The sequence below is a fragment of the Fusarium sambucinum genome, chromosome III (genome assembly GCF_050947815.1).
Source record: "Fusarium sambucinum isolate potato_lamoka chromosome III, whole genome shotgun sequence".
NCBI classification, from domain to species: Eukaryota; Fungi; Ascomycota; class Sordariomycetes; order Hypocreales; family Nectriaceae; genus Fusarium; species Fusarium sambucinum.
Window position 1 is genome coordinate 6,831,819 of NC_139292.1, and position 21,743 is coordinate 6,853,561.

Here is a 21,743-nt window from a genome sequence, read left to right on the forward strand (position 1 = left end):
GCCGACAAAACAGAACTTCACTCTCAGGGCTGCCTGCCACTGTAGACAACATGTTTTTAGCGCTATAATTAGGCTTCAGACTGAGGTCGTGAGAAACAAAAAGCCTCAATTGTTGTAAATGCCCATGACTTAATTAAATGATTCCAATTTTAATTGCAAAACTATGATCTCTGTTTATCTCAAGATTAGTTTTTAGGAAAATACAGGAAAGAACACAAGAATATGAAAAAGTCCATCTAATCCAACTCCTTCACTACATCCTCCAGTCTATCGCTAAAGCATCGCACCAAATTCTCAATCATGCCGTGATCTCCACCCCAAATCGCCTCATCCGCACTGAGAGTAATCTTGATACCCTCGCTCTGGCTCACAATAACATTGAAGAACAGCCTGTGCGCGCACAAATGGCTCGTGTCGAGCTGATCTACAGTAGACACAATTGACGAAGGCTCCGTAGTTGTGAAATAGCTTGACGCCAGAGGCTCTGGAAGTCTGTATCGTTGCAAAACCCCACCATCGTTGGCATTGGAATCGGTGGAATCGGTACGGTGTATGATGTTTAGGTACGAGTTGAACCTTGGACTGATCTTCGACAAACCGTCCGCTTGAGCGACGCATGTAAGTTGCGCAAGATGATCCTGAATGAAGCCAAGCTGACTCTCCGATGATGCGGTCAAGTCTACCGACAATGGAGTAACAGTAAGTGTTGGGATACTTGCGTCCGTCAGATCGAGAGTTTGCATTCCATCCGACGATGAGAGAGATCTTGACGCATGATTGAGGCCAAAGGTAGGCTGTGTCTTCTGTGTCATTTGCTTGAGGGTTTTGGCATAAGCAAGGATGATGGCCGTGGAAGTCTGCGATTGACTCTTCTGAGAAAGCAAGTCAATCGCTGCCTGAGGGATCTTGTCTGGGAAAGTCGCTTTGAACTGTGGACCAAAAGGCGATGGCGTAGTACCAGCAGCGCCGAAGATGGTCTCTTCCGCGCGCGACAAGTACTGCGTCCAATAGGTGCTCTCGGCATCAGGACTTCTAATGTCGTTCATCTGCTGGACAGTGTTCTGCAGTGATGGCCGAGATACCTCACTCTTGCCCGAAGACAAAAGCTGGTTCAAATCCTTCTCGATCATCTTGACACTCCATCCGTCGTATAGTGCGTGGTGTAGTCTCATCACGATTGCCTTGCCGTCAGAAGCTTCCAAGAATGACAATCGAGCTGCAGGAGTCATCATGTCAGACGCCTTGATATTTTCCTCGGAAACATGGTCATGAATCAAGGCTTCAATTGTCTTTGAAGACTCTCGAATGGTCGTGAAGCTCTGCTGAGGTGACCACTGCTCATTGAAAGTCACCTGGAACAACTCTCTATCGTTCTCACACACAAAGGTAGTTCGAAGAACATCATGAGTGTGGACAAGTTCAGTCCAGGAATTGGACACCTTGTCCTCGGTGAAAGAGTCGTCGACTCGGTACACCCACGGTGGCTGAAAGAACCTCTTGCCATTGTGTACCCACTGCTCCAAATGCGATCGCTGGCCAGACAGAGCTGGTAGAACAGACTTTATCAGCCTCTCTGATGTACCGAGAGCCTTGGCCATCGACGCCTTAAGTCCCTCATCCACTGTTGATGACGCTGCCCTTTTCTTGACTGTCGCCTTTCCACCTAAAGATGAACGCGTAGCAATATCCCGAACACTGGCACCCTTCATAATCTCAAACACACCCACACTCAATCCAACCTGATCCTTCAAAATCTTCGACAACCGAATGGCCAAGATTGAATCGAGACCAACACTGATCAACCTGGTGTCATAGCTAATCTTCTTGCCTCCACGTCTCGTACCTATAACCCTTTCAACAACCTTGAGAACTGCATCTGCTGTTGGGGTCAAACCGTTCAATTCGGCGGGCTCGACTGTATCGGTATTTGGCTTCGTGAGTTCGGCCTTGGGAGCCACGCGAAGGTGCTTGGTGTTGATAGCGGGCGAGTCCGATCCTTGCAGCACATACTTCAGAGAAGCAGACAATTGTTCACCAATACTATTGACCTCCGCCGCGGACATCTTGGCTCTCAATTTGCCGTTCAACTTGTTATCCTTGATATGGAAGCTGACAATGAGAGGATAGTCATCATAGGCTGGACCAGCCGAGTCTGCAGAGTCGGTCTCTGCTGGCTTGAACAGTCGCGCCGATTCCTCAGAGGTACCAGCCGAGCCGATCATACCATCAAAAACAAAGAGACTCTGGAAGAGACCAGCTGAAGTTTGCCCTTGCTGGCTTGATCGCCACTGCGTCTGGACCTTTCTCAACGATGCCATTGAGTTGGTACCGCGCGCAGAGTCGATCTGCTTTTGCACAAGGCTTAAAGCCTGGGATACAGTGATAGCATCGCCCGTAACACCAAGCTTGACTCTCATGGGAAGAGTGTTGATGGTAGGTCCGACGATAGCGACATCGTCGTCCGCATCAGTGGACACAACCTCGCCGTAGACCACATCACCTTGGTGATATAGCGACTCGCAAAGGACCTTGACCCATGCCAATTGAAGCGCCGCCTTGGTAGTGACACCGAGCTGTTTGCACATGGAATGAAGAAGCAAAAGGTCCTGCACGTCTAGAGAGAAATGGAAAGCAGACGATGCCTTGAGCTCGTCGGTAGGGAAGTCGAGTGGTGTGTAGGTGTAGTCCCGGACAGCATCAGTCCAAAATGCAATTGATGACTTCTGAGAAGAAGCCACGGCCTTCGCAAAAGGACGGTACAGACGCTTTAACGAGCTTTGCGCTTGAGTAGACTCGCCCTGGAGTCGTCTGTGATAGTTCTCCTCCAAAGTGCGCCAAACTGCGTGAATAGAAGTCGCGTCGTAAAGCGCATGATGAATCCGTAGATGAACCCTACCACGAGGCGTTGACTTGACTTCCCAATTGACAAGATCGCTCTGCTCGGTTGGAGAAACGATACCGACCCATGGCGATTCATCGTCATCGGTGAACATGAACCGAGTTCGGAGAATCTCGCAGGCCATTACCGTGTCTTTGATCGCAGCAAAGAAATGATAGAGGTCGGGAGTGTCGCTTTGAAGAGCAGAGTCGGACAGTTGAATGGCATGAACATAGGTGTATGCATTGCCGCCCGTGGCAAGCGATGCGCTGAGCATGCCCTCCTGGAGAGGTGTAGCGATGAACATCAAGTCCTTGGCCAGACGAGCGAGGGTTCTGTCGTAAGCATCTCCGTCGCTCAGTGCGCTGGCATCGGGCGTCGTGACCGAGGACGTTTGAACGCCATTCGTGGAAGAAGTCTGCTTGGCCCTAGCATCTCGTAGAAGTTCTGCGACTCCCTTGATAGTGCGAGCCTTGATGACACCGTGCGATGACAACTTGGTCTTGTTCGACTTGTTGATCTGCTTCACGAAGGGAAGGACTGTGATGGAGTCAAGGCCAAGTTGGTACAAAGAAGTCGACTCTGGCTTAGAAGAGACTTCAGAGATGTTGAGACGGAGGAGGCGACTGATTGTCTCTCGTACATCAGCCAACGCACCCTGGTAATCCGCGCCGGTCGTGTTCAGTTCGGAACTGCCACTGCCAGAGCCATTGCGAGTGATTGACGAAGGGACCTTGGCTGCAGGTAACGTGGGCACAATATCCGAGATCTTGACATCACCATCCGCACAGCTGTACAGAACCTTCTCAAATAGCCGGCCGACATCGCTCAATTGCTTCTCGTTCAAAGCGCCAGCAGAAGAAAGCGTAAGCTCAATCTTGCCGTCGGCGTGGAGATCAACATCAATGGCAAGAGCCATGTCACTACTGCTGGAAGTTGGCAAGGCAGTCATGTGTCCTGACTTTGGCTCCTCCTCATCGCGGGCGGGAATAACATTGATGCTGAGAAGACTGTCGAACAACTTGTCCTCAGATCCAGACCAGCGCTGGACCTTGTCGACACTGACGAGCGGCATTGTGCCTTGGCAGACATCGAGGTGGCCAGTGTGAACTCTCTGTGCAAGCTGGGGAAGAGTCTCGTCCTGGCCGTGGAGAGTGAGGGTTCGGATTAATGTATTGAGGCATGGTGCGACGAGAGTATCAACATCATCAGCGACGTTGTCGAGTAGTGGTCGAAGAGACATGACAAAGCCATAGGTGACGGATGGCTGTTGAGTGAGATGAGCAAGACAGAGGCTGGTTGCCAATTGGAACGCCGAAGAAGTTGAGATTGCTGCGTCGGATGCAGACTTGAGCTTAGCATTGAGCTCAGAAGTCGTGTAACCTAGGCAAAGAGTTGAGCGAGCCATTGAACCGTTCGTGTTGTTGTCATCGATGGATCCAACGCGACATGGTTGAACATCGCTCAATTCTGCTTGCCAAGAGCGCTTTGTGGCTTCCAATTGATCGCCTGTCAAGCTGCAGTGGCGGGAAATACCTGAGAGAGCATTCAAGGTATGGAATGAAGTAGAGGATACAAAGCTTGGGTCATTGTACGCTTGCTCGAGCTTATGTTTGAGGGAGTCGATAGCAACACCATCGAACAATGCGTGGTGGATCTTGAGAGAGACAGTCGCTCCATCGGGGCTCTCCGCAACGAGCAATCTGGCCGGAGGCTGCACGTGCATTTGAGCTACAATATCGGCAGGTCGAGTGTCTCGAAGAGGCGAGACAGACGGTGATCGAAGAACGACTTGGAAGATCTGACCATCCTCATCTCGCTGGATGAAGCACGTCCTCAGCATGGCTTCCGAAGTGAGAACTTGCTCGGCCGCCGCTTTCCATCTGGCGACATCGGTGTCGGAATGAAGACGGTAATTGAACTGGGCCACATAGGGTACATCATTCCCCTCTTCATCACCCTCGGAAGCACTGAGCCATACCAAGGAACGAGCGATGAGTGCAGATTGGAGAGGAAGGCATGGCAGTACAGCCTCGATGTTGTTGGCATCGAGGCCCTCCGGAAGGAGCCCAAGGTCTCCCACAGTTAGAGCCTTGTAGCTGCGCAGCATATCCTGCTGATCATCCGTAGATGTTGGCGTTGAGATCGGAGTGTTGTCTGTTGTTGACGCGGCATGATCGGCCAGTCTGGCAACATCCCTTATCGTGCACGAAGTTGTGAGGATATGTGTCATCTTCAATTGAGAAAAGCCTCGCTTTCGCAGAAGAGATACCAAGTTCACAGCAGAGAGACTGTCAATGCCAAGTCGGTGGATGCTGCTGTGTGAAGTAGCTTTCACACTGACGCCCACAGATTCTTCAATGGCCGTGACAACGAGTGACTCTTCTGGACTGAGATCATCGCCAGGCATCAGACTCTGACCGATTTGATCCTCAAATTCTTCATCTCGCTGTCTAGCCAAGAAGTCGCTTGCCAATCGCCCCAAGAGCTTGGTGTCAACTTTGCCAGACGCAGCCAGGTAGGGAATCCTGGTAACCCAAACCATAGTGGGGACCATGAATGCTGGGAGTTTGGCCTGGCACTCTTGCTTAATCGTCTCTAATAGCGAGGCTCCCTCGCGGTCATAATCGTACAAGAGGTCAACTTCCTGACTACTTCCCTTCTTGGCGACAAAGCCTAAAAGCTGTTGCTGCTGAGTAGAGCCATCGCCGGAAGAAGCGACCGCGGCAGCAAAGTCCAAGTCACCCGTGTCACCAGCAACTTGCTTGAGGAAACCGACAACTTCATCCAGTTCAAGTCGTTGACCACGGATCTTGGTTTGTTGGTCTGCTCTGCCCAGAAACTCGAGTGATCCATCGTTCATCATACGCATCATGTCACCCGTCCTGTAGACTCTCTTGGTGCTTCCCAAGATGGAAACAGTCTGGAAGCTCTTGGCGTCTTCTACAGGACGGTTGAGGTAGCCCATTGCGACTTGGGGACCGGCGATACATAGCTCACCTGGCTGGCCCCTTACCGCAATGATAAGGTCATCGGAAGAATCGCTAGGACAAAGAAGGAAAGCCTCCAAGCCTTGGAGCGGAAGACCGAGGTTGCGCGCGTTGGAGTTGTGATTGACTGGGTGACCAAGACATCCGATAGTGACCTCTGTTGGGCCGTAAAAGTTGAAGAGCACAGCCCTGTCATCGTCCGCCCTTGTGTCTTGCGCCCATGTGTTGAGAAGCTCGTTGGACGCCTTCTCACCACCTGTAGTGACGACTCGTACGGAGGGTACATCCTCAGGTCTCAATCTCAATTGAGTCAAGACCGAAGGAACGGATCCAAAGTGGGTTATACTCAACTCATTGATGAGCTCCTTCAGGTTCGCCATCATTGATGTGCGGTCTTTACCGATAACGACTCGGTGACCAAGATGCCATGGCACAAAGAGTTGAGTCAGATGAGGGTCAAAGGCTCGTGACGTGAGGTTGAGGTACTTTCCGACACTGCCTAGTTTCGCTGTTGCTGGAGAATGTTCAATAAGGCGATTGCTGAAGGCAGAGATAAAGTGGCAGAGGTTGCTGTTTGAGACTCGAACACCCTTGGGACGACCTGTTGAGCCAGATGTGTAGAGGAGGTAACCTCCATCGCCAGCCTCAAAGCGATGCTCAGAGACGGGCCAAGAGAGAATCTCATCAATGTCGCCTTGTCTATCCGGGAGTTTGAGAACCGGGGCATCTTCAGTAGCGTCAAGGCCAAGATCGCCGACAAGCTCCTCCGTGGTGATGACTATTTTGGCACCCGCGTCGCGAATGAGAAGCTGCTTTCTAGCTGAAGGCAGATCTTCGTCGACAGGAAGATAGATGAATCCAGCGCGGAAAATGGCGAGAGTCACTACCAGCGACTTAAGGTCTCTACCCAAGCACATAGCCACAGGATCATCAGGTTGGAGATTGGCTTCGTGTTGCGCGAGCCTCGTAACAATGGCATTCGTGAGCTGATCCAGTTGGGCGTATGTAACAGTTTTGGTGACTATTTCATCGTCCTCATCGGAGGATTGGAAGATGACTTCCTCAGCTGCGATCCAATCGGGGTGTTGAGAAGCGTGCAAAGCGACACTGTCGGTCGGGTTTGCTGGTGTGTTGTCGATCGTGGCAATAGTGCCACTGGTGGACAGAAGGCTTCCTCCCATTCTGTTCTGCAGCTGCGACAGCGGGACCTGTGAAGCTTCAACCATTGCCCGGGCTTGCTCCAGAACTTGATCTAGCATGAGTTCAAGTTGTAATTGAGAGATGCGACGTCCATCGCCAGTGAGTTCAATTGACTTGTTGCCTTCGAACACGTTCAAGGCAAGAGGATGTTCAACATTGAGCGAAAGCGCCTGTCCCACTTCCTTGAACATGTGCTCAGAAGAGCCATTGTCGTCGTCACCAGATGCGGGGTGGTAAACGAAAAGACCTGGGAATGGCGCATTGCTGCTGTCACTTCCTCGATTGAGCATCTTCTTCACATCGACAGGATGAAGATTGTGTGTTGTCTTGAACAACTCCGCTGACTCGCGGGTCATGTCCTTCCACAGCTCCTCGGCCGAAGACGCGTTTGAGCGAACGATGAGAGGCAAAGTAGCAATGGCAGGACCAACCACGTTCTCGAGATCGGGATGCAAAGCTCTTTGGGAAACGGTGTGTCCAAGGATGACGGAGTCTAATTCCAGGTACGAGGACAAGACACAACCGAAGGCCGACTGAAGCAGGGTTGGTAGAGATACACCCAAAGTAGAGTCCAGTAGAGAAGCCGGAACATCTTGCTTAGCAAGGAGAATCTTCTGGATCTGCTTCTGTCGAGACTGCGTCAGATCCGGAAGAGGAGCGTTTAGCATGCCTCCAGAAACTGTCTTACTCAGCTCTTCCAGGCGACGGTTCCAAAGCGTCGTCGCTTCATCTCTCTTCGCAGGAGTAGGCAATAAGCCCAAGTCAAGACCTCTGTTGAACTGCTCAACCTTGCCTAGACCTTCCAGAGATTCCATGTTGTAGAACTTAGAGACGGATTCGAGGAACACGTCTGATGCGACAGCGTCGTAGAGGGCGTGATGCATACTGAGCATCATCTTGTTAGACTCTTCGACAAAAGTGACAGCCCAAGGTGGCTCGATAGTTGTGGTGGGCGAAAGGTCCGTCTGAAGTAATCTAGCGATGTCGCTTAGACTCTGTGTCTGCTCACTGGAGATCTGAGTCCAGCGAACTGTTGGCTTGTCTCGAATAAGTTGAAGAATCGTAGACTGAACACCCAATTCCTTCGCCCAGCTGACAGTGTTATCGCTCTTGTCGACATCGAGTTGTGTGAGAGGAACAAAGATTGTTCGAAGAATGTCGAAGCGCTTGGCAGCTGCAATCCAAGCTCTCTTCAATTGGCGACCATCAACTTCATCAAGGTGACTCAGGTCAAACACGCGATGAGCCCAATAAGCTTGCGGTTCGAGCATAGTCTCGACGATAAGTGACTCCTGCATTGGCGTCGCAGGTAGAATAGACGTTGTGTCGCTTGGTCGTAAACTACCTTTGATGTTGGCTATGAGCGCTTCCTTGATGGGATCAATCCACGAGGTCTCGTTAGGCTTCGTGTCGCTGGTCTGTGGCTGTGTAGTCTTGGGCATGCGACTCAAAGTGATGTTGACCAGTTCGCCAAGGGACTCGCATCTCATGAGATCAAGAACGCCAACTTGACATTTGAGCTCTCGTCTCAAAAGCCACGCCAACTTGGTCACTTGGAGAGAGCTCAAACCCAGACCTGCCAAACTATCTTCAGGTGCAAGGTTCTCAATTGCGATGTTGAAGTTGGACGCAATGGTCTTGAGGATAGTGAGCTGTTCCTCAGTCCACGCCTGTCGCGCCTGGGTAGGTCCTTGACCTTGTGACCCGACAGTGTCATCTCTACCAGCCAAGACGTTCAGGTCCGACTCTGCATAGATTGCCTGTAGCGCCTTGCGATCCACCTTGTTGGACGCAGTCCTAGGCATAGTCGTATCCAAAACAACGACGTGGCCAGGAACCATGTAAGAGGGTAACATATCCTTCGCCCTCTTGAACACCTGTGTCCTGATCTTCGCAGTATCGACATTTGCAGCCTTGACGGATACAAACGTGACGACGACCTTGTTGTTGTTTTCGGCGGGTGCGCCAGGTCGCTGGAGATACAGAGTCTCGACGTGCTCAATAGCCGCATCATCGTCCTTGAGACTTGCGCACGCAGCGCTAATCTCACTCAACTCGATACGAATGCCAGTGATCTTGACAAGATCATCATTGCGACCGAGGAACTCGAAGCCATGGTCGTTCAAACGGACGAGATCACCAGTGAGGTAAATGCGCTCGTCAATACCAGGTCCACCCTGGATGAAAGCCTTTGTCGTCTTGGCTTCGTTGGCAAGGTATCCCTTGCCTACCTGCGCACCACCCAGGGCCAATTCACCGACGCCGTAACGTGGGACTAGCTCCCATCGGTTATTACCCTCCGCCGTACCGACCTCGCGCATAACGTAGGCTGTACATGGGTTCAAAGGGAAACCCACGTTAGCAGCTTTCGCATCGTCGCGACTCTTGCCATAGAAGCGCCTCATGGTAGAAACGACAGCGTTCTCAGCTGGGCCGTACGTGTTATAAGCACGAGTGGTGATTTCCGGAGCAGCCCAAGCTTCGGCGACATCTTCGGTAAGCTTCTCGCCGATAAACGTGACATACTGCAAGCTCGACCCCTTCAGCTCATTCACAGCGATGCTGGCACCGAAGGAGGGTGTGAGATGGGCATGCGTGGGCTGAGACTTCCAGATAAACTCTGTGAATGTGCCAAGAACGAGCTCTCTGGTGCCGCTGATGACTGTACCGGCCAAGCCCCAAGTGAAGAACAGATCTTGAACAAAGACGTCGAAGCTGTAAGCAGATAATTGAAGCGTACGAACTTGTTCCCTGTCATCGTGCTCGACCTGTACTTGAAGATCGCGCATAGCTTGAGCAGCGGCGCTGTGCTGGATCATGACTCCCTTGGGTTCTCCGGTCGTTCCAGATGTCCAGAGCAAATAGGCCAGGTCTTTTCCATACACCTTGGACGATGAGAGGCTATCGCGTGGCTTGGCTCGAACCGATGTCTTGCAGTCGGTGTACTTGTCCACCAAAATGATCTCAACATTCTCCAAAGTCCCTTGCTCAAGACATGGCTCGACCAGTGGCAATGACTCGGTGTTTGTAAGCAACACTCTACTCTGTGCTCTAGCAATAAGAGACGTGCGTCGCTGCACTGGAGATGTAGTGTCGATAGGACACCATGCGGATCCAGCCTTGATGATGGCCAGAATTGACACGTAGAGTTCAACACTGCGCTCCATGCAAATGGGAATGATGTCGATATCTTGCTCGCGAAGGATGTTGGCCAGACCATTAGCTCGAGCGTCAAGCTCTGCGTAGGTCAGCTCGACAGGAGGAGCATCCAGAGAAGAGTAGAAGCTCAATGCAAGGAGATCGGGCGTAGAGGCAGCCTGGTCTTCGAATTGGGCATGCAGAACTTGAGTCCTCTCGTAAGCCTCACGTATGTCTGCGGACATCGCCTCCGCATCGTGTTGAGCAGGAATTGTTCCTTCAGCGGACAATAAGGCTCGATCCATGCGCGCTGGGAGCATCTGCACTAGATCTTCCGGCACAGACTGGAGTACAACTTCGGTAAGAGCCGCGAACTGCTTCACAATACACGAGGCAGAAAGCTCAGAAAACGTCTCGTCGCGATAAGTCACTTTGAAGAAAACGTCGTCGAACCTTCCATTACGATCCGGAGAGTTGGGATTCGTGGGAAAGACTTCTGCAAACATGGAAAAGTCGTAACGTATAGCAGGGTTCGAGATCTCGGTCCACAGAGCGGTGCCCTCACTGCCATCTTCGGGCGAAGGGTAAGCTTGCAGGGCGAGAGCGGTGTTGTAGGGAAGAGTCTTGAAGACACCGAAGGAATTGTGTCGGTGACCCTGCGCAAATCTAGAGTGGCCCATCAGGTTGTCAATGAGTTGTCGCACCGACTGTGACTCGGGAAGTGCGACGCGACAAGGAACGACGGAGAAGGTCGGCGCATGGATCAATTCGTCGTGACCTGAGAGGACACTACCAAAGGTCACATCATCGGTATCCGCCTCGGAAAGAATGTGCAATAGCATAGCCCATGATGCTTGGAGGACTGTGAGTGGTGAAGCTCCCAGCGCTCGACTCTTGGACTCGAGGACGTCCCAGGGAATGTTACTCGAGTGCTGAACCATGGCATGTTGACGAGCGCCAGCCTCTGGTGGCTTGACGTTGTTGCCGCTGATGGCTCCTAGAGGTTCGGTCTCCCAACCCTCGAGAGCCTTCTGCCAAAGCTGATCTGTGTCAGTGCTGACATCTGAAGCCCAATTGAGGACAGCCTCGTAGATGCCTTGTCGAGGAAGAGGCCCCAGGCCAGCGTACTGTCGGGTGATGTCGCTCATCAGCACCTCGAGTGAGGGTCCATCACAAATGCAGTGTGCCGCGCTGATCACCAAAAGACCACCGCTGTTGGAGTCTCTCGACTCAATGATCTGGATATGATACAGCCTGTGACTCTCAAGGTTAAGCTTCTCATCGGCCAGTTCAATCCATGTTTGCGCATCAGAGGTATTGTCAGCTCCCTTGTGCAAGACTACACTGGGTTCTCCCACCAAACTCTTCCAAGCGCTACTGGTCAAAACGGCCTGTACGAATGGGGACAGACTGCCATCGCAGGGAAGTAATGCGGAGCGATAGATGGCTTGTCGGGAAAGTACAGCGTCAACAGCCTCCTTCAGAGCAGGAGCAGAAAGGTCAGACTTGAGTCGCAAGACGGTATGACTGATGTAGTTGCGCTTGTCCATAGCGAAGCTGACAGCCAATTGGCTCTGTGTGCTGGTTGCAGGGAGGATCATCTCAATGTCAGACTCATTCAAGCCAAGCTTGTCAATGGCCTCACTAAGGTGCTTAGCAGCGAAAGCATCAAGCTTAGCCTTGGTTTTGGACTCTTGGCTACCTAAAGAGGTCGCCGCATTTAGGTCCTGTGCGCTAGGGAAGAAGGCTGAACGGATAGTGGTTTTTGGGTTAAGAAGGATAGCCAGTGATGGTTGGAGTCTGGCTCGGGATGAACGGCCAGAGGACTGTTCAGAGACAGGACATCGCGATCTGATATCTCGCAAAACGCGCATCGCCCGCAGACTGTCGATGCCTGCATCGGCTAGAATAGTGGCAGGTGTGATGACAGGAGCAGCTGTAGAGCCATCGCTAAGAATGGAACTGACGATAGAAATGAGTTCTTCCTCCAGCTTGGCATCCTCGGGATCCTCCAAAGACTCTAGAGAATGTGAAGAGTCAGATGAACTAGGCTTCTGATAGTTCTCATCACGATCCTTCGCCAGCACATCATTGACGATTCTCAAAGCCGCCTTGCGATCAGCCTTCCCAGATACAGACCTCGGAAGTGCATCGACTTCCAAAATCCTGAATGGTCTCATGTAATCCGGCAAATGCAACTTTGCAGCCTCCACACACTTCTGATGAACATCCTCAAAAGTATTTCCGGTATGGGACTCAACAACAATCAGACTGACGACCTTTTCTGAGCCAGTCTCTACACCTTGCTTCCAGACGCAAGCCAAAGTCTCTCTCACACCATCGAACTTGCTGGCTAATACACTTTCAATCTCGCCAAGCTCAACTCGTCGTCCGCTGAGCTTGACTTGATCGTCTGATATTCTGCCAAGGAACTCGATGACGGGCGAGCCGTTGTGATCAAAGACTACTCTTGCCCTGTCTCCAGTCTTGTATACTCGACCCCATTTAGGATCGTCGATGAAAACTTGAGCAGTCTCCTCTAGGCGGTTGAGGTAGCCGGCTTTGCTCACTTGGGGTCCTGTGATGACGAGTTCTCCAACTGCGCCCATAGGAACAGGCTCCAGGCCTTGTGATAGTGACTGGTCGACAATGAGAGCGCTACAGGTCGCCAGAGGTGTTCCAATGACTGAACCTCGCTGGTTCTTGGGGACATGAGCTTGTGCAATGCAGTAAATAGCTGTCTCCGTCGGACCATAGCCGTTGAAGATACCCTTAGGCACATTTGCAGTCTCATCGTCTCCCGTCGGGTTCCACTGAGCGAAATCCTGTAATAGCCTTGCATTCAGCGTCTCACCACCGACCATCAACCCCTTGATTGAGTTGGGATCCAGAAGGCTAGCGAAGCTGGGTGTGATATTCGTGATATCAGCCTCCAGAGTCGTAACGACCTTGTCAATGTTCTGAAGAGTGAGATTTCGTGGTGCGCAGCAAAGAGTCGAGCCACTACTCAGGGTCCAGAAAATCTCGAAAAGTGAAATGTCAAAAGTTGGTGCTGCGCCTTGAAACCATCGAACTGGCTTGGTGCCGGCTGCTGGGGGAGTGAAGTTGTAGTGGGCGCTCAGAGAGGAGATGGTGCAGGAGGCGGAGAGATGGCTGACTGCTACACCCTTGGGAAGACCAGTTGTACCAGATGTGTATAGAATATAGGCAATGTCGTCAACCCTGGGCGAGTAAGATAATAGCTGTGGTGGATTGGCGTCACAGAAATCAAAGTAAAGAGTTACATCAGCAATCTCTACTAAAGCATCTTCCACTTCTACCCAATCCTCTGAATGCAGATGTGATGAGGAAGTGAGAACAGCACTTGGTCTCAAATCTCTCATCAAGGCCTCTTTTCTTTCCTTCGGTGCGTCAACAGCGATGGGACAGAAAGTAACTCCAGCCTTTAAAGCTGCGAGGTAGGAAATGTAGAGTTCTGGGCAAGGTCCCATAATGACAGCAACTCTCTTGTGCGACTGAGGTACATCCATGGTCTGATGCTCAATCCTGGAGGCCAGGGTAGTCGCAATGTTGGAGACTTGTCGATATGTGAACTGGATACGGTTGCCGCTTTCGAGATCAGTCAAGTAATCGATTGCAATTGTCTCAGGGCTCTCAGCAGCACGCTGTTCGAACCAATAATGCAGAAATCCGACCTTGTTGCCGTCATTGGTTGAGTCGTTTTGATGTAGTGTCTCATTTTGACGAGAAAGGTCCATAGGACTGGTCTTTGGTGGAAAGTTTAACACAGAAGGCTGTGACCATTCAGAAAGTCCAGTCTGGATTTCTTGGCCAAGAATATCGTCAAACATACATCCTACTGCCTGGAGAGCGGCTTGAGGAACTATGCTTGACTGAACTGTGAGACGAATCTCGCCATCAGATTCGATGTGAAGTTGCACATCCTATGAATATCTTAGCATACGTCTTCCCCGGTCCTCCAAATCGGAACTGAATCTCACCTTTCCTTCTCCAATAGAGAATTGAGTGGGAACGTCTTGGTCAGATGGGTATTGAACAAATTCAACGTTCTTTGCATCTGACTGTGCCAAGATATATCCACCACGTTGTGAGTCTTGGATACAAAGGCTCTCTCCCTCGTCAAGAATGATGAGTCGAGAAACAAGCTTCACAAATGCCTTGATGGCAGCGTCTTGATCAGGTCTTGGCTCAAATGAGCTCTTCCAGTGTAGTAACTGATCATTTGATGATTGCAGAGATTGCTGGTAGGTGTGCAGTGGCCGAAGCTGCGTAACAGGCGGCTGTTGGATAGAGAATGCGGTATCCATGGTGTTGATCGTTCCGATTTCTTACACCTAGTATCTACGAGTGACTCGAATGTCAAAGTCGTGATGTCTCACTGTGGTGTTTACGTGATCATCAGAGACATATCAGATCAGATAACTGTCTTACCAGGCCCTTGACAAAATTACGTCGGCCGTTATCGCCCGAACCAAACCGATGACGATGTCCACCTCCATGAGCTATTGGTACACAGTATGTCATCCCGAATGGACCCCGAGAATGGAAAGTTGGCTTAGACTCCATAACAAGTGAAACATCCGATGCAAAGAAAGGTTCCATAACTCATTTCGGTGACACAGTGCAAGAAGAAAGAAGATGGTGTTGATGATCTGATAAGATTACGGTTGGTCTGTGATGCAGCCATTAATTTAGTTACGTACTATATGCCGATCCCTGGCGGCCGCTTCTAAATTGTCTCTCAACAAGGTCTAAGCCCGTGTAAGCGACGTTACATCATGACACACGAGAAGAGTTTTTATCAATCAATGATATTTATCAATCAAAACGATCTGCATAACTAAACGAAAAAACTAAACAAAGTGTGCCTCCTGGAAAAATCGCTCACGCTGCAGGGCAAACAGCATAGCCGTCTTGTGCGGCAAATGGAACCTCTTCTTCCTCTCCTGCGGCAAATACCTGTCCTGGATCTGTACATGGTTTAGATCGTACTCAGGCTCCGCAATAACTTGTTTGGTCCTTGGGTCCCGCAGGAAGCAACAGTGCTTGATGCTCGTCGCCACAGCTTGGTACCGTTTTCCGCCTCGGAAACGCTCTTCTCCGACAATGATATGACTGTTCTGATCATGCTCACCCACAATAATATTGCATGCTGATCTGAAGAAACACGACGCGTTGTCTTCCATAACCCAGCCTAACTCGGTGTAGCCCGCTAATTCGCCGTCCCACTCAAAGACACAAGACATGGAATGCGGATCGGCAAGTTGGTTGGCAAGGTAATTGCGGTGATGTTCATCTGGGCCGCGCTCTTTCCACGCCTTGTTGACGCGGTCTGAGTTCTGCCAGCTCTTGTAGGCTTCAAAGTGCGCTGGGTTTGAAGCGTCAATGTGACGAATTTGAAGCTGCTGACCTAACTCCATGATGTAACGAGAGTAAATGACAGTGCCGGGCTGGGGCTTGGGAGGTCGAACGGGGTGAACTGTGCACACGTTTCCCTTGCGTGTGAATCCCAATTGACTAGCAAAAACACCCATTGTGCCGTTGAAGCCTGGGAAGTTTGTGACTTCGGGTCGTGATTGAAGCCAGTGCTGGGAGTCTGGTGCTCCAGCGCCCTGCCAGAATGTATCGTGCGAAAGCCAGTAAACGGTCTCGCGGGGTGTAGATGTTGACGAGTACGGAGATAGAACACCTAGTCCAGTACTTCTGATGTACTCGCCAATTTTGTGACTGTCGATTGAGATGGCTATCAAGTCTTCATCTCGATGATCGGGATGAACCCACAGCGCATAGACAGAAGCCCATGTCAAGGCCAAATCACCATGCTCGCCATGTGAGGCAAACGGCGAGCTTGGGTCATTGATATCAGAGTTGAATATCTCGAGTTCAAGAACAGGACCGAATTGTGCTCTATCATCATTGATCATGGGAGGGGAAATTCTGGTCTGTCGTTCATCCGTTGACCATCGGGCTAGCGTGGTGTTGCCAGATCCAACGAGGTAGTCATTGTCGGCATTGGCAATCCAGAAGTTCGTTTTTCCGTCGGGGAGTCTAAAGGATGTTTCTTTAGAGGTTTGCCATGCTTCTTTTGGTGGCGTCGGGTTGCGTGGGGGAATAGCGTCGATAGGTCCTGGTGCCATTTTGATCGGTCTAGGGTATATGTTAGATACTCCAAAGCAATAGTGATGAAATGCAGACTTACAGAATGAATTGTTTTATATATCTCAATGATAATTCAGTACACTTGAAGGTTTATGAGTCTCGATAAGATTACAATAGCCAAGACGCGGTATAGCTCGGTAGTTATACCGTGGTCATTCACATTTCATCAACTCTGTTTGGTCGACCCTTGTGATCATCATCATCACTGCTCCGCCTCTCATCCGGAAAACAACAGCTCCTATTACATAGCGCATACGGACAGTTGACATGACTCTAGAGTACCCCAGATCATCAGACCTAGGGTAAATCCAGCCAAGAAATCAACACTGACGTCTCGATGAAACGCTGGGCAAAGCTTGAGGCTTTTCCAGCGCTGATCGATCCTCAAAGCACATGGTCACAAGCATTTGTCGGCTCAACAAACCGACCCGCATGTCGTGATCTTGTCCTCGGTCACTACATGTGGTGGTATTGGAAAATGTGAGCTTCCTTCTTCTGCAAGCTCCTGCGCCAACACGTCATATTTTGACTAAAAATTATGCTTGTTTCCACGCCGCTCTTAGGCATGAAATTAAGACTTTTCAGGGATCGGCCATTATCCCACTCGGTAGTGGGAGACTGTGCCGGCATTAAACCAAGTTGAGCCGTAGCCCGGCCATACGGTACACTGTCAGCTTATTCTAAGCTCCATTCTTTAGTCACTACTAGACCCGCACTGCAACCCTGGTCACCGAGCCCCATAAACATGTACCCGCACAGTTTATGAACTTGTTTTTGAAAGGCTGTTCCGAATACGGACGTCTAGCGAGCTTGTCTCCTAATCCATGTATGGACCCTTTGAGAAGAAGCCGAACATCAAGACGTGGATTCTAGACTGAGAAGACAGACTTGTTTCGACTGTCAACTCCAGCCATGGCGACCAACGATGGGAAGAGCTTCCCTCCGAGGAAATGGTACAGGAGAGTACCGCTTCTATCGACAACGCCAATTGAGCAGCGCCTCACTGCACCCAAGTCTTCCCCTTCACCTGCAAATGTCGAAGACCAGAACAATGGACACCATGACAAGCTCCCTCTTCCTGAGGCGAACGCTAATTGGTTGTCTGTCTTGACATTCGACTGGCTGAGTCGTCTTCTACGGACAGGTTATACTAGACCCCTTCAAACCGACGATTTGTATGATATGCCAAGTCACAGACTGGTAGAAGACCACTCAAACCGACTTGAAGAGGCTTGGGCTACAAGACTTGCTACCAACCGTGGTAGGAAGCCCGTCAACTCTAAGAACCCACTATCTTGGCGACCGTTCTGGGCAAGACATACAACCGACACGACTGTCTTGACATTGGCCCTCAACGATGTCTGCTTCAAATGGTTCTGGATAGGTGGCATTCTGAAACTTGCTGGCGATCTATCCCAAATCATCTCACCCCTTCTCATCCGTTTCCTCATTGGCACTCTGTCAGACTCATCGCAGCAAGGTCTTCGCTCCGGCTTTGGCTATGCAGTGGGATTATTCCTTCTTCTCGTCTTTTCAGTCACTGCCAATGTTCACGGCTTCTACCGCTCTTACACGACTGGAATTTTGCTTCGGGGTGCTCTGATGCACGTTATCTATCGCAGAGCAACGACGCAGCTGAGTGAACGCGCAAAGCTGAAACATGGCCTCGGAACCGGCAAGCTGATGAGTCTCATCAGCGCTGATGTCACTCGTGTGGACTTTTGCTGCGGTTACTTTCATGTTGCTTGGACGAGTATCTTCCAGATGCTTCTTTGCTTCGCTCTGGCTGTTTGGACAATGGGATACAGCGCGTTGCCAGGTTTTGGTTTACTTGCCTTGCTATATCCACTTCAGTCATTCATGATGGGCCGGCTTCTCCTTCTTCGCCGAGGAAGTATGCCTTTCACAGACGCACGAGTCAAAGCAGTTGTTGAAGCAGTATCTGCGATTCGTCTCGTCAAGACAAACGCTTATGAAGAGAGCTTACTCTCCAAGATTGGAAAGTTGCGAGCCGACGAAGTTGTCTATATTCGCAAGCGAATGCTTTTGAGAGCTTTCAACACTGCGATCTCTTACACAGCTCCTACTTTGGCTTCCGTCGTCAGTATTGTCTGTTATGGAGCGACATCTGAGAATGGAATGGATGCTGGAGTTGTCTTTTCCGGACTTGCCTATTTCATGCTTTTGAGGACACCCCTTATGGCATTGCCTACTGCTCTTTCTGCAGTCGCTGATTCTAGAGCTGCACTAGAGCGATTGTCTATGTTCATGCTGGCTTCTGATATCGACGCTGATAAGCAGAAGTCGGATCTCCAGTCTGACTTGGGTTACTCCTCTGAGAATTCCGAATCTGATACTGTGGTTCGAGTTGAAGACGCCACTTTTGCTTATCATGATGATGAGCAACTTGTAGCTGCAGATGAGAAGAGGGAGCCAGAGACAACAGTGACAAGTCAACGTTTGTGGCTCGATTCATTCTTGGTTAAGCGCAATCAACTCGTCTGTATCATCGGAGCTGTTGCATCCGGCAAGTCATCTGTTTTGAAAGCCCTTCTGGGCGATCTTCAACTCATCCAAGCACGATCTTTCCACCTCGGCCTCGACAAGTCTTCTTCTCAGATCGCCTTTGCACCTCAAAGTGCTTGGCTTCTGAGTGAGACTGTACGAGAGAACATCGTGTTTGGCAGACCTTTTGACCACGCATGGTACAACGAAGTCCTCACCAGATGCTGTCTTCATCCAGATATGAAGGTCTTGCCTGATGGTGATATGACTGTCGTTGGCGAGAACGGTGTTTCTCTATCTGGTGGTCAGAAGCAACGTATCAGTCTTGCCAGGGCCATTTACGGTAGAAGTTCGCTTCTTTTCCTCGATGATTGTTTCTCAGCTTTGGACGCTCATGTTGGTGCTCGTGTTTTTGACATGGTTGTCAACCAAGCGCGTCGAAACAATGAGGGTACTATCATTTTGGTCACGCATTCTATTCGCTTCGCTAGACAAGCAGATCAAATATTCTACATGGAGAAGGGACGTATCTCTGAGCAAGGTTCGTACGAGCAGCTGCAGAGTCTGGATGGCGCTTTTACTCAGTTTGCTGGGTCTCAGCCTCTGATTGCAGAGTCTGACTCTGGTTCCGAGACGGCTAGCAGCCATGGTTCTGAAGAGGCTCCCGATGAGAAAGTCACTGAGACAGAAACTCCCGAATCCAAGACCAAGGAGAAACCATCTACAGCACGCGGCAAAGAAGTGATGCAAACAGAAGAACGCGTTGTCGGCTCTGTCAGTGGCAAAACCTACATCCGATACGCTCAGTTTGGCAATGCATTGATCACTGTTCCTCTTCTAATCCTCTCTATCGCAATTTACCAAGGCACCAGCATTGTCTCACCTCTTTGGCTGAGCTGGTGGCAAAAGAACCAGTACACATCTATCTCTGAAGATGCGTACATGGGCGGCTACGCAGCATTTGGTGCAGGCCAGTCCCTCGGTCTATTCTGTATGAGCGCCACGTTTGCACTATTTTGTTTCTGGTGCTCTAACAAGCTTCATCATGCTTCCATGTCCAAAGTCTTGCTCGCACCGGTCGCTTTCTTTGATACCACGCCTCAAGGCAGAATCACACATCGCTTCAGCAAAGATGTTGATGCCGTTGATAATGTGGTCGGTGAGACTTTACGACTCTTCATTTCTACGTTTGTGCAAGTTCTGGGCACTATTATCGTCGTGAGCATTATCGTGCCAGCGTTTTTGGCCATCGCTTTTGCTTTGTTGTTGATCTACACTTGGACTGGAATGTACTACCGGCCTTCGTCGCGAGAGCTTCGACGTCTTAACAATTTGCTCCGAAGTCGCATTTACGAGCATTTTGGAGAGTCTCTTTCGGGTCTGCCAACTCTCAAGGCGTTTGGCGCAGTACCTCGCTTTGTCGATGACAATGCCCGCAAGATTGATACGGAGAACACTGCTTACTGGCTCTCGATCGCTTGTCAACGATGGCTCAACTTGCGCCTCGATCTCTGTGGTGCTACTCTCGTGCTCGCTGCTGGGTTACTGGTTGTCGGACTGCGAGGTACCATTGATCCCTCGTCTGGTGGCGTAGTCTTGTCATACATCGTCACTGCGCAAGCAGTCTTTGGAAACATGATTCGCCAAAGCGCAGAGATTGAGAACAACATGAACTCGGTGGAGAGAATGCTTCACTATGCTTACAACATTGAGCAAGAGCCTGAGCATCGGGTTGAGCGGGTTGACAAGGAATTGGAGACGAGTCAGTGGCCAAGGGCTGGACATGTTGAGTTCCAGTCTTTTACTCTCAGTCATCGACCTGGCTTGGATCCTGCGTTGAAGGACGTAAACCTGGATATCAGGCCTGGTGAGAAGATTGGTGTCGTTGGACGTACAGGAGCTGGCAAGACAACATGTAAGTTTCAGATGATCGTCTTCTAAACCACTGTTGCTAACGTATCACTAGTAATCTCTGCTCTACTACGAATCACCGAGCCCACAAACGGACGAATCCTTATTGACGGCGTCGACATCCATACGGTCGGCCTTCATCTCCTTCGATCCAATCTATCAGTCATCAGCCAAGACGCAGTCTTGTTAGCTGGCACCATCCGCTACAATCTCGATCCCTTCCAACAATACGACGACGAGTGGCTACGACAGTGTCTAGATCGCGTTGGTCTAAGCCAGATATCTTCCAACACGGATGCCGAAAAGCAAGACTCCGACTCTAGTGGTGATGCACCAAGCCTCAACCTCGACTCAGATGTGAAGGAGAACGGGTCCAATATCTCTCAAGGACAACGTTCTTTGATCTCTATCGCCCGAGCCCTTGTGCGCAAGTCAAAGATTGTCATTCTTGACGAGGCAACGGCTTCAATTGATGGAAGATCGGATGCCAAGCTACAGGCCATGCTGAACGAGGTCGTGGGTGACGCGACTGTTCTTACTGTGGCTCATCGACTTGACACTATAGTTTCTACGTGCAACAAGGTTGTTGTCATGGATAGTGGACGGGTAGTCGAGTTCGCTACAGTTTCTGAGCTGTATGCCCAGCCGGATAGTATTTTTAGATCTCTATGTGATGCTGCAAAGATCTCGCTTTGAGCATTGTATTCCTAGACTATTTTTAGAGCTTTTGCTTCGTACTCATTTTAATATGCATACAATTATTACTTCATTATTATAGCAACCTGATTAGAATGTGTATTTCAAGCATGTGCCAGTCTGCGATAACGGAAAGATCAGATTGATAAACCAAGATCTACACTATCATGTCCTGTAACATGACCCAGTGAACCGGTTTCCCATGAACCATGCATCGGGTAAGAACGGACAGTAAAGATCGTCAG

General features: G+C 50.3%; 3 protein-coding genes across 3 annotated transcripts; 1 reads left to right on the forward strand and 2 right to left on the reverse strand.

Moving 5' to 3' along the window:
- Positions 1-236: 236 nt before the first annotated feature.
- On the reverse strand, positions 237-14,534 carry FSST1_012446 (uncharacterized protein; the record flags this gene model as incomplete). The annotated part of the gene is made up of 2 exons (XM_083235673.1): positions 237-14,150; positions 14,208-14,534. The coding sequence occupies 2 exons, from the start codon at positions 14,532-14,534 to the stop codon at positions 237-239; spliced, it is 14,241 nt and encodes a 4,746-aa protein (XP_083082142.1).
- Positions 14,535-15,080: 546 nt separating this feature from the next.
- Positions 15,081-16,364, reverse strand: FSST1_012447 (acyl-CoA N-acyltransferase; the record flags this gene model as incomplete). Its single annotated transcript, XM_083235674.1, has 1 exon — positions 15,081-16,364. The coding sequence occupies one exon, from the start codon at positions 16,362-16,364 to the stop codon at positions 15,081-15,083; it is 1,284 nt and encodes a 427-aa protein (XP_083082143.1).
- Positions 16,365-17,298: 934 nt separating this feature from the next.
- FSST1_012448 (P-loop containing nucleoside triphosphate hydrolase protein) lies at positions 17,299-21,498 on the forward strand (the record flags this gene model as incomplete). Its single annotated transcript, XM_083235676.1, has 2 exons — positions 17,299-20,806; positions 20,858-21,498. 2 exons carry the CDS (start codon positions 17,299-17,301, stop codon positions 21,496-21,498), a joined length of 4,149 nt encoding a protein of 1,382 aa, XP_083082144.1.
- Between the last annotated feature and the right edge of the window lie 245 nt (positions 21,499-21,743).